The 12,043-nt window shown below is 38.3% G+C and overlaps 1 protein-coding gene across 1 annotated transcript; it reads right to left on the minus strand.

The window, feature by feature from the left end:
• Window positions 1–5: 5 nt before the first annotated feature.
• On the minus strand, window positions 6–10,186 carry LOC107082258 (adaptin ear-binding coat-associated protein 1-like). The gene is made up of 7 exons (XM_015370843.1): window positions 10,015–10,186; window positions 9,336–9,436; window positions 7,804–7,908; window positions 6,385–6,466; window positions 6,174–6,282; window positions 5,796–5,943; window positions 6–1,343 (listed from the first exon to the last, which is right to left on the minus strand). Exons 1-7 carry the CDS (start codon window positions 10,113–10,115, stop codon window positions 1,231–1,233), a joined length of 759 nt encoding a protein of 252 aa, XP_015226329.1. The 5' UTR covers window positions 10,116–10,186; the 3' UTR covers window positions 6–1,230.
• Between the last annotated feature and the right edge of the window lie 1,857 nt (window positions 10,187–12,043).

A 12,043-nucleotide genomic window follows, 5' to 3' on the forward strand; every position in this document is an offset into this window, starting at 1 on the left:
GTTATAATGGCTTTTATTTCTGTTTTTTATTTTACTCCTTTGCATATTCATTTTATACACTTTACAGTTTAAACAACAGGTAACATTTATGATAAATACATATAATTTAGACAAACACATTTATGGTGCGCTCCGGTGTACGCCCATCACCACGCCACTTGTCATTGCACATCAGACACAATACTTGTGATTTTAGAGAAACATAGTCCAGCTCAGTTTCACAACCAAACACTGCTAAAGACACATTAGCTTGGTTCTTTATGCTGTTTTTCCTGCAGCCCTGCGTAAATACCTTTACATTTAAATAGAATGAACCCTCTGTGGTAACTCCTTCCCTGTACTGACTAAACTGGTCAGAATCAGACCTGTTGACGAACTTTAGAGAGGTCATGACTTGAAAGTCACAGCTTCACCAGCTGTGCTTAATGGAAATGACATAACATTGAAAAATAATCTCTTTCCCCTCGAGGGCGAAAATAAAAGTATACATTGCCTCTGTTCCTTTTCCTAACACCCCCTCCCACCCAGCACTTCCCCTGCATCTTGATTTATAGCTAAAACAACGCATCCCCACTGGAGTTGGTGTTTAACAGCTGCACGGCCGCAAGAGCGGAGCGGGGAGCGCAGGATACAAAGACCACACCGTAAATCAGCAGCGGATTGACAGAGCTCTCTCAAGCGAATCCATTCTGTGATAAACTTTTCAATAATCTCAATCCAACCTTAGAAGATCCCTCCATTGGATGCACATTTTTATGAATCAATAACTACACATAAAGAGTCAGCTGTTATTCAGTGCATATATTCCGTCCCACAGCTGGAGACCTGGAAAAGAATCAAGCTACAATACATTAAAGCAAAACCACCAATGACAACTACAATACTGGCACTATAATGTTTAAAGAAAAATTCTCCATATACAAGGTTACTTCAGGTAATTAGATGTCGATATGCCTTCCTTGATATTCCTATTATCTTTACTAAAAAGCAAAAAAAAACTACTGGAAGTAACAGGGGGTAAAATCTATATCAACCACAAAAATCTATTAAAATGGCCTGCTTAAGACTGCAGCGAGGAATTCAGGAGCGAACCAAACAAGGGAAGATTACCCTGCTCGGCAGGGAGAGATACAGGACCCCAGGCTGGGGAAAACCAACTTGCAAAAAGTGCTGCATAATTTTACAGTAAAAAAAAAAAAAAAAAAAGCAAAGAGCAGGACTGACAACTCCTCACTTCTGGGTCACAGAGTCAAAGTCTCCCCACAGGTCATTGTTGGCTGTCGACGTCGGGTTTGATGGAGACACTGAGTTGGAGTTACTGGAGTCAAGATCTAGCAAGCAACCTGGGGATATTAAAGAAACAAAAAAATGGACATTAGCTCCAGAAATAAACACATTTTCTGCCTTATTTTATTCTTATTTACATCAATCCAACACAACAGCACACCTGTAACATTTCAGAGTTAGCCAAAGGCTAGTTTTTATCTGTTGTCCTGTAGGCCAGTGGCAAAGGAAAAAATTGGGGAAAGAAATTATATTTAAAAAGTGTTTTTTTTTTTTTTTACTAAATAATAAAAACATTTAACTTTTTCCTATTACAACCACCAGCAACATCTTATTATTTGAACTAACAGTGGAGATGAGGTTCTGTGAAGGCCTTAAAAGGCGTCTAGAAAAGTATTCACTCTGGGCTAAATAGAAATGCACACTATAGATTTCCTTTTGAGACAGAAATGTTGAAAATCAGGTTCTACAAATATCAGATACTTTTTATTGGTGTATCAGTTGGCTCTAAAATACACTGACAGGTTCTTTTAACATAAAAAGTTAAAGTTAAAGTTTAATGGATATGAATACTTTTTCTGTATCTAAACCACTTCCCTCAATGGGTTAGGGTTTTTACTTGTTAATGTGCATAGCTTTTAAGATCCTAGCCACCACCCAAACACAACAAAGATTAATCCAACTTTGGAGCTTAGAAGCTATGAGTCCCTGCACTTGGAAAGTTTTCCACTTTATACTGGAAAAAAAAAAGCAACCGCACACCATATTAGAAGCTGTTTTCTGCAGCACGGAAATCTTTGATAAGGAAAAGGTCCTCCGGGTTCTGTTGAATATTTCAAATGTCTCGAGTACCAAAACCAAAATTCCATTCACTTTAATTACATTCAGATGGCTGCAGATTTCTCTAAGGAGAGGCATCTTTAAATCTTGGCACATCAAAACCAGAGAAAAAAGCTTGGCCTCGAAACTGTGATTTTGGTACCGATGCAGCTGTGCTTCAAAAGACCCGAACACATGTGACAGACGACACTACTTATTAAATTCAGATTCCAAACATTTTGTTATTTATCCATTCACACATCAGTCTTTTTTGGTTGATCCTCCTGTGGGTCAGCCTTTACCGTTTCTATGGTACTGAAGGCTGTAGGTGCAAGTGCTCCACAGGAAATGAAGCAAAACAAGAAAAGAAAATAAAGTTTTTATATCAGGCTGTATTTTGAAGTGCTACACCCATTTATATAATCACTCCCATATACCTCTGCTTCACAATGTGGAAACAGAGCTGCAAGCTGTAAAATACTGAAGTATTAGACGATTTATGAGGCATATTTAATCACTTTTAAGTGAGGTGAACTGAACATAAATGGCAAATGTGGTGACAAGATTTGTGAAAAGCCTTAAGATCCTGACTTTGATTTAAACACATTTGTAGACTGGTGAAAATAAATCAGCATGATAAAGAAGTATTTTTGTTTCTCCTCCCTGGTCACCCAACCTTTCCCCTATTTTCTGACTATGTCATCTTGTTTTCTTTATAAGTGCTGCAGCAGTTAAAACATTTGATTAAGTAACAGAGGAAATTTGAGTTTAATTTTGTTTTTCTGGAGCAAAGCTGCTCCAACACATCCACTATAGGGTTGGAAAACCCTCCAATGTGACGACATTCAGATCTAATTGACTGTAGAGAGAGGCCCAACTTTCCTTTACAGCCATTTGAAAGGCTAAGAGTCGGTAACCTCTAAAGCCCAGTGGGCCTTTTTTGTCCCTGTCCCCTTTAAAGAAAATCTGTCAGAAGCACCAGGATCTATTAGGAAAATTTATAATTAGATAACTTCTCATACCTCAGGACATTTATTCATGTAAGGAGTTGTTTAATTTAAAATTAATGTTATAATGTCATCTTTAGAACAGTTTAAAAAAGATCTAAAGGTGTTTCTTTTTTGGGTCAAGTGAGTATTTTTTCTATCATGGTAAATTATCAAAAACTAGTTACACCCCATATCAAATGCTTAAGTTGTAGAATATTGAATTAGCTTAAGGAACCATGGTGAAATATAAATTTTATTTAGTTCTGAGGGTAAATTTTATTTTAAACAATCCTTTGTTTCTATAATTATTGGGGTCATATTTGCCAGGACCAACTGCAAAGTAGTCAAAGATCAACATGTTGGTCTGGAGCTGCAGGTTGCAGAACCCAGACCTAAGCTACAAGGTCACCAGAGTTAAACACCTATTGGCGTCCTTCCTGTCAATATTTCACATTGGATCATGTTAGAACATTCATAGAGAGGATTGTTTGACCAATCCTCTTAATATTGTGTCTAAAGATAGTCACTTTCTCTAGGATTTAGATATGGTAGCTTTAACAGCCATGTCAGAAGACTGATTTTACGTGAGACATATCTGTGTTCATTTGCATCATTACCTAAGGAAGCACCCAACAATGTTCCATTTTCTTGATCTTTAATTGAAATTAACTGGCATCACATTTCCTCCACTGTACCTGAGAGTATGGATGAGATTCTTTTTTACAGATAGTTTTTACTTCAAGGCTGGACTACTGTAATTCCTTACAATCACAAAGTCCGCAAACTGTAGTTAAAAACCTTTAGCTGATCCAAGATGTTGCAGCCAGAGTTCTAAAGAAATATAAAAGGTATCTGATCATTCCTTACATCCCTAACAGAGCACTTTGCTCTCAATCTGCAGGTTTATTAGTGGTTCCTAGTATTTCTAAAAGTAGAATGGGAGGCAGATCTTTTATTTATCAGGCTCCTCTCCTGTGGAACCAACTACCGGTTTTAGTCCGTGATGCAGACACCCTGTCTACTTTTAGGAGAGGCTTAAAACTTTTATTTTTGATAAAACCTAAAGTTAAGAGTGGCTCAGGTTATCCTGAGGTATCTCTATCACTATGCTGCTATAGGCTTAGACTGCTGGAGGACATAGGGACCCCTTTTCATCATTCCATCTCTATTCTCCCACTCTGTAGTATTTGTTAGTTCAATTCAATTCAATTCAGTTTATTTATATAGCGCCAAATTCACAACACATGTCATCTCAAGGCACTTTACAGTTCAACCAGATCATACAGTCAAATTGATACAAAGTTTTCTATCTAAGGAAAACAAGTTGATTGCATTGACTCATTGACTCAAATACAATCCCTCACACTAAGCATGCTTGTAGCGACAGTGGAGAGGAAAAACTCCCTTTTAACAGGAAGAAACCTCCAGCAGAACCAGGCTCAGTGTGAGCGGCCATCTGCCGAGGCCGACTGGGGTTAAAGGAGACAGAAGCAGAGATACAAAAAGCAGCTGTAAAAGGCGGCCCCGTCCAGGAAACACACAGCCAGGCAGACGAGCTCCGAGCCAGCTCCCATGCCAGAGGACGAAGAGAGCACATCCACTCAGTCACGGTCAGAGAAACAGGACCACACTGGAAAACAGGCCGATCTCCAACATCTATAAACAAGGGTGTTGATGGAAGTAGCACAGCTGATGTTTCTTTCCAGGATGACGTCACAGCCAAACAGGAACAGACGAGTTCAATCTGTAACGTTATGGTGTCTCTTTTTTTTATAGTAGCTTCATACGCTCTGTTTCTGTTTGGCTGTGACACCATCCTGGAGAGACATATTAGCTATGCAGCTGCCTTCAACACCTTTGTTTTTAAATGTTGGAGCTGGAGATGTGCGGTTAACGGTTGCCTTTTGTATCTCTGCTTCTGTCTTCTTGAAACCCAGTCGGCCTCGGCAGATGGCCGCTCACAAAGAGCTTGGATCTGCTGGAGGTTTCTTTCTGTCAAAAGGGAGTTTCCTCTCCAATGTCACTACAAGCATGCTTGATGTGATGGATTGCTTTCGAGTAAATGAGTCCATGCAATCAGCTGGTTTTCCTTAGATCGAAAACTTTGAACCAATTTGACTGTATGACCTGGTTGAATTGTCTCTGTAAAGTGCCTTGAGATGACATATATTGTGAATTGGGCTATATAAATAAACTAAACTGAATTAAAACATTTCCTCAGATTGTAAATATAGCCTATTTATAATCACTGTTAATATCCCCCTGAAATAAATCCCAATCACTTAAAGATGTAAATGAAAGAATAAAAAATCTTGTTTAGGTATATTGATTTTGAAGGATTGTTTGGGGATGAGAATAGGTGTCCGATGCTTTTGCTAAAGTAAGTATTAGCCAAGATTGACATTTTTACCCTACTGAAAAAAGTACTTAAAGTACAGCTTTTTTTTCAGTGTGAAATTTTACTACTGGTATAAAATCCAAATGCTTTACATAACTTTTAATATGAGGTGCCGGTAATTATGAAGAACAATGTGCAACAGCCTGTAAGGATGTTTTCCCCAAATTATTAAAAATGTTTTGAACAAAACTACAAAGAAACACAAGGAACCACTTTGAGATTGTTGTACATGGAATTTTTGTTAACTAAACGCCCTTTAGGATTGCCTCTCTGAGTTGTCATGCTTTAGGAGAATAAATACCCACCAGTGTCGGCTCCCCCTGCTGCTGGCTGCGTGTTAAGGTTGGTAGTTCTGGATGAAGGTGGCGGGGCAAGCTTGCCTCCAGGTGGAGGGGGAAGGAAACCAAGGCCACCTGAACTCTGCGGACGAGACCGGTCCTTTTTCTTCGATTGCTAGATAATGACATGATTCATGGATGGTGTTAATGTACGTTCGTAGTAGTATGGATTTCAAAAGCCTCCAAAGATAAACAAGAAACCCATTTGAGTTTTAGATGGAAACCTATTTATAAAGCATCACTTTTTTGAAAAGTAATGCAAAACAAAACATCAAAAAAACACACCACTGTAAACAAAGTTTGGACCTTTCAAACTTAATCATAACGCATAAAAAGTGAAGGTACCCCAATGTTTAAAGTAATGGTTTGTCCCTCTTTGAAGCCTAGATCTAGTTTAGGAGCAGAGTCTGGAGCCTGAGCCTGTTTGGTAAACTCCTTTTCTTGTTTTACCCACCTAAAAATAGACAAAAAAGAAAGACAGAAAAATAACATCACTAAAAAGTAATCATTCATAGCTGAAATGGTTACAGTTCCACATTGCTGAGCTGCTGCTTACTTAAAGTGATCCTGAAGCGCCACATTGAAGTCGAATGAATCACCTCGGTCCCCAAACCCGATGCCTATGAAAGCACTGCGACCTTCCAGCATATAAAGGTAGATAAAAACGTTAAGCATAGAACACCAAAACAAACAGAAATGTAGGAAGTTACATCAAATATAAAATGTGAGCACATGCTAATTTTCAGGGTTAAGTATTTTCAGCCTTTTTTCCCCCAAGTTTTACATTTATCTGATATTTACCCTCAATGATTAATATAAACCTTTAAAACGTTGGATTTGTATCATTTAGTATGATGAGATTCTATCCATGGTAACTGTAGTTCAAGTATATCATGAAAGACAGACATGGTGAGGATGGAGGGCCTCACTGAACTTGCAATGCTTTAGCGAGCAGAAACAGGAAGTCAACTAACAGGTGCTGTCCTCGACTCAGATTTCTCTTACACTTCACATCTTGTATAAATTAAATCACCAAGTTATTCTTTTTTTTTTATTTATTCACCAGTTGCTTGCTTATAAATTAAGGTAAATACTTTGCTGAAGCATCTTTTGATTATCAGTCTGTTTTGAGTATTGACGTCTAATTAAACAAGGGGAATCTGATGAGTAAAGTTCAGCTGAGTAGGTTTATTGGAAAATCCCATGTTTCTACATGCTTGCAGGAGAAGAGTTAAAAGAAATAAAAATATCTTCCACAGCATAGCATATAAAGAAAGAATTGTCACAGAAAATTTACATATTTCAAGAAAGAAAAAAACAGTAATTTGGTTTGGATGACTTCTATAAGAAGAACGACAACATTGAATGAGCTACAGAAACATATGTTCCACCTATGGGTGTAATGTTTTCATGTTTGCCCCAAAAAAGACAAACACCTACAACAGACTGTGTAGTGCCAGTGGAACATTGGATGCAGCATCATGCTGTGGGGTTACTTTCCTTCAGATGGGGATCTAGATAAAAGGATAAAAGATCTGTTTTTTGTCAGTGTTGATTCAGAACCGTTGGACCCAACTGATCCAGAACCCAGTAATTTGCTTGCTAGAAAACTAAAAGGTTTAATTTGCTAGCTTTACAATGAGACTAAGCATTCATTAGAATCAACAAAAGAAAAGCATCTGTCTAAAATAAAAATAAAAAGCTAATGTTTTGGAATAGCCTTGCAAGAGTAAAAAAAAAAAAAAAAACTGAGAAGAGCCAGATGGACAGGAGATGTCCTTAATATCTAGGTTTGCAGAAATGTTGCTTTTGTTTTCCCCTTGTTTTGCTTCCCGTGTTGTTCCAGAACACTGCACACCAACTTAGGAGAATGCAGTGTTGTACAAATCCACACCGACTGAGTTCATAGACCTTGTTTTCTAAAATTATAAGATGGTTCAAATATTTATAGACGTGCGATAAACAGTTTACTCACCGTTGTCATCCTGAATCCGAAGCACAAAGTAACGGCTTGAGTCACTGACTGTCTCTACTGCAATGCCAGGGTATTCCTCCACTGGTGCCTGAGCAAACAGCTCCCCTGCACGGTCATAATAAAAACATGTCAGGATGTCAAGCCCAACTGAAATGGGATACAAACAACAAGAGAGCAACTGAACTATTTTTGGAAGAGTATTCATACACTTTTGATCGATTTTCTACATTTTTTCCTATTATCATCACAACCTTATAGACTTTGATAAGGATGCATGGGATAAAGACAAAGTAGAGTAATATCATAGAGGAAGATGTCGATACAAAATAAGAAATGAAAAATGCGCCATGAATCAAAAAACGACGCAAATCCACTGCAACAAACTGGCTTAATCAGAAAAGAAAGTCCATCTGTTTGTAATGTAATCTCAGTATAAATCAATCTGTTCTGTGAAGGCCTCAGAGGTTTGTTAGGCAACATGGGTAAATAAACAGCAGCATGAGGACAAGGAAACACGGCAGAGAGGTCAGGGAGAAACATATGATGTTTAAAGCAGGGTTAGGTTATAAAACAAAACCCAAGCTTTGATGCACCCTTCAGTCCATCATCTGAAAATGGAAAAAGTGTGGCACCATCGCAAACCTACCAAGACGTGAACACTGAAACTGACAGTAACCAGAGAAGCAGCCAAGAGGCCCGTGGTAACTCTGGAGGAGCTGGACTGATTTACCGCTCAGATGGCAGAATCAGTGGACAGAACAACTATATGTTTTCCATTCCACCAATCTGTCCCATCTGGAATAATGCTGAGGATGCAGAAAGAATGAAATAGAATGTGCTCTGATATGAAAAAGACAAAACGAAGGACTATTTGGTCAAGATGCAAGCATCTCTCTGAAAACATCATTCCCATGTTGACAGTAATATCATACCATGGAGATGAACTTCTTCTGTATGAACAATGAAATGGACCAAAGATCAGGGAAAGATAGACGGACCAAAAGACATGACAGGATCCAAAAGATCTGAGACAAAGATTAAAGAACTACAAATATACAGTCAGTGTTTCAATAGATTTCCTTAGATCAAAGAGCCAGATGTAGTTTTTTGTCAGCTTGAAAAATGTTAAGTCACTTTGGGTCTGAGCTGTTTAAAAAAAATAGACCTGGTAAAAAGCACAGAATCTTTTTCCCTCCACTTCAGAATTGCGATCTACTTTTTGCTGATTTAAGATTTACAGTCCAAACAAATGTATAGAAATCCAAACAGAACGTTAGGGATGTGAGGCTACCAAATGTTAATTTCTAGGGGTTTGACCTTTAGACCAAACTAAAAGAAAGAGACATATTCAAAGATGAAGCTTTTTTTTATATTTCAGCATAAACCGCCTGCCTGGTCACAGTCTGTGTAACCTTGGATAAGATGAGTAACCAAGAGCGGGTGGCGAAGCAGGAGACTATACACAGTGGAGTAGTGAAGTGATTTACAGCTGTGGCAGTAAACATCAGCGCTGTCCTGTCTGCTTTTCTCACCGGACACTTTGTCCTCCAATTTCACATAGGCTACTTTTCCTCGAGCCGTCACGCGCATGCGTCCCGTCCAATCAGGGGCATCCAGCTTCCAATCAGCAGCCCTGAGATACACACACACACAGTTGTAAGATGCAGGTAGGCACAGATCGTCAGGAGTCCCCATACATATACTTGTAAATGTTTACCAGGGATGATGGGACTCTGAAGCAGCTGTTTGGGGTTTGTTTCCACACCAGCTACATAAATAAGCGGTAAATAACCTAGCTGCCAGTCATTAAAGCCGAAAAATAAAATTATGTCCACCTTTATTTCATTTGGACCATCTTACACTAAATCAGTGGCATTAGGATGCCCTGGGAATTGCCCTTGAACCAGATCTCCACAATGATTTATTGATTTGGTCAGACAGACAATTATACTCCCCAAATAACTGAAATATTGGCAAAACACTATAACATTTAACTGATTTAACATAAATCAGTCCCCAGTGCAAAGATAAGATGTTTTCCCATCTTAGGTTTTAATAGTTATGGGTCGGTTATGACCTTGTATACATATAACTACGAAAAGAACCAGCGGACTAGCTATGACCTCCATAATAATCCCGTTACTCTGTTCAGCTCCCCACAGCTGACGGATGCTGGGCCTGCAGCCACATCTCTTCCCCCTCGCAGCTCACCTGACAGCCCGGTTGGATGCTCTCGGTGGGATACGGTAAACGTTCACTTCGGGTTTGATACACAGAACTGACTCGTAGTCAAGCTGACCCTCGGACGCCATCTTGACTGTTACACGGTTCGCCCCGGTGGTGGTTGTTGTGCTGGCGGTGACGGCGGTTGTCCGTTCAGAGTTAACGGCGGCGTACACGTAATATCCGGTGTAGCTGCGCACAGCAATTTAAGGCGACCCTGCGCTCTGCCAGCGTAGCACGGTCACCAAAGATGGGCAAAATGATGTCACCGGAAAGAGCAAAATATTAATTCATAAATACGCACTTTACTTTTTTTAAGAATAAGATTAATGACATGAAAGGAAAATAAACACACTCACCAATTTGGTTCAAAATACAAAATAACTAACACTACAACAACGTCTATGTACATAATTTTTATTACATAACAAATTCCCATTTATTTGTGTTAGATAATTTTAACACAAACCTTTCAATAAATCTTACGTGATGCATTCTCATTTGTATAATGAAGCTGTTTATTCAAAATACATAATCACGTCAGGTTTATGTATTTAGAATTCATAAAGTATACCAGCTAAAAATTAATATTAAAGAGAGCATTTATTTAAACTACATAAAGTTGATTGTAATTCAAACATAATTGTTGTGTATTTAATAAAAAAAATACGTCTCATATTATTTTTGAGTAAGCATACTTTTTCAAATTTGAATGATATCAATGTGTAAATTTAACAAAAATAAGCTATATTGAACTAATTAATACGTAAGGTTTATTTAATAGTCTTGTGTTAAAATTGGGATTTTTTTTTATTTTAAAAATGGGGTAAAACATTTTTGTGAGTGTATAAACAAATTTCACTCCAACATAAACTGTAAATTTGACTGTTATGTTTATTAATAGAAAAAATAAGAGACAATAAAATTGGCTTACTTTTAGAAGTACCATAAAAGTTATTTCATTCATTTTAACTGAGTTAATGTATCTAGTAATGAAACAAGTGCCTTTGCGTAGCATAGAGAGAGTATGCTGGGGAAGATTCTCAGTCATCCAGGTCATAGCCATTCCAACAAAGTAAAAAAAAAAAACCCAAACCACTGGACTTCGTTTTCCAAGTCTGAAGACGTTTTGCTTCCCATCCAGGAAGCTTTGTCTCGTAGAGAGAGGGCTACACCATCTGCATGAAATGCAGCGACAGAATAGTAGAAGAATTTTTTTTTAAAGAACCCAAACAAATATAAAACAAAGAAAATGCAAGACATAATATCCAGCCTATGTTGGAAGACTGCAGTAAACAATGTTTTTCCCATTAGCTGATCCAGAGAGGGGCCAGTGCCTGTGTAGAATTAGTCCTCACCCCTGATGTAGCCCCGGTGCTGAACACATAATGTTCAATCAGATTGCTATGATAATATTTGCTGGAACAGAAACTGTAATTGACTGATTTCTTAGACCAGTTTAATTTCTTAGCTTTGCGTAAGCCATGGTGATACGTTATTTCATGTTGAATTCTACAAGTATCGACCTGGAAATCCTCCTGTAGAAAGTGTTACTGGGAGGGACATTCAGGACAATTCTTTGAGCTGATTGGGTAAATCACCAAGCGGTCCCTGCCTCCCATGATCATTAAGCCAATCACAGCAGCAGTAGCAACTGTAACAGATAAATCAAACTCTTACCAAATCCAGGCGGGAGGAACGTGCAAACATCCTCCCATCCATAAAGGCAAAAATCAAATCCTTTTGCTCATTTTCATAAAGAAATAGAAGCTATTTCAGCTGAAACCGTTCTTGATGATGCATTGAAGCCATACTTGTCACTGCATATCATTGGTCGTAAACATTTCTCTAATGAGGTTATTGAATCAGTTGGCTTCTGGTCAGATATATTTTCAGGAGTTTGTGAATTCATAAATGTCATGACAATTCATCTTGGCTGCAAGGTAAAATATTCTGTGCCCCCATTAAAAATCACTGACTCCAGCCAGGGCCCCCTGGTAAATTTGATCTAGAACCA

This window comes from Cyprinodon variegatus, unplaced genomic scaffold (genome assembly GCF_000732505.1).
Source record: "Cyprinodon variegatus isolate N-32 unplaced genomic scaffold, C_variegatus-1.0 Scaffold48, whole genome shotgun sequence".
NCBI lineage: Eukaryota > Metazoa > Chordata > Actinopteri > Cyprinodontiformes > Cyprinodontidae > Cyprinodon > Cyprinodon variegatus.

Coding starts and splice junctions, on each gene's coding strand:
- LOC107082258 (XM_015370843.1), bottom strand. CDS start 10,115: ATGGCGTCCGAGGGTCAGCTTGACTACGAGTCAGTTCTGTGTATCAAA. Junction 6,467..7,803: donor TCGGATTCAGGATGACAACG/GTGAGTAAACTG, acceptor ATATGCTGGAAG/GTCGCAGTGCTTTCATAGGC. Junction 6,283..6,384: donor GCGCTTCAGGATCACTTTAA/GTAAGCAGCAGC, acceptor GTCTATTTTTAG/GTGGGTAAAACAAGAAAAGG.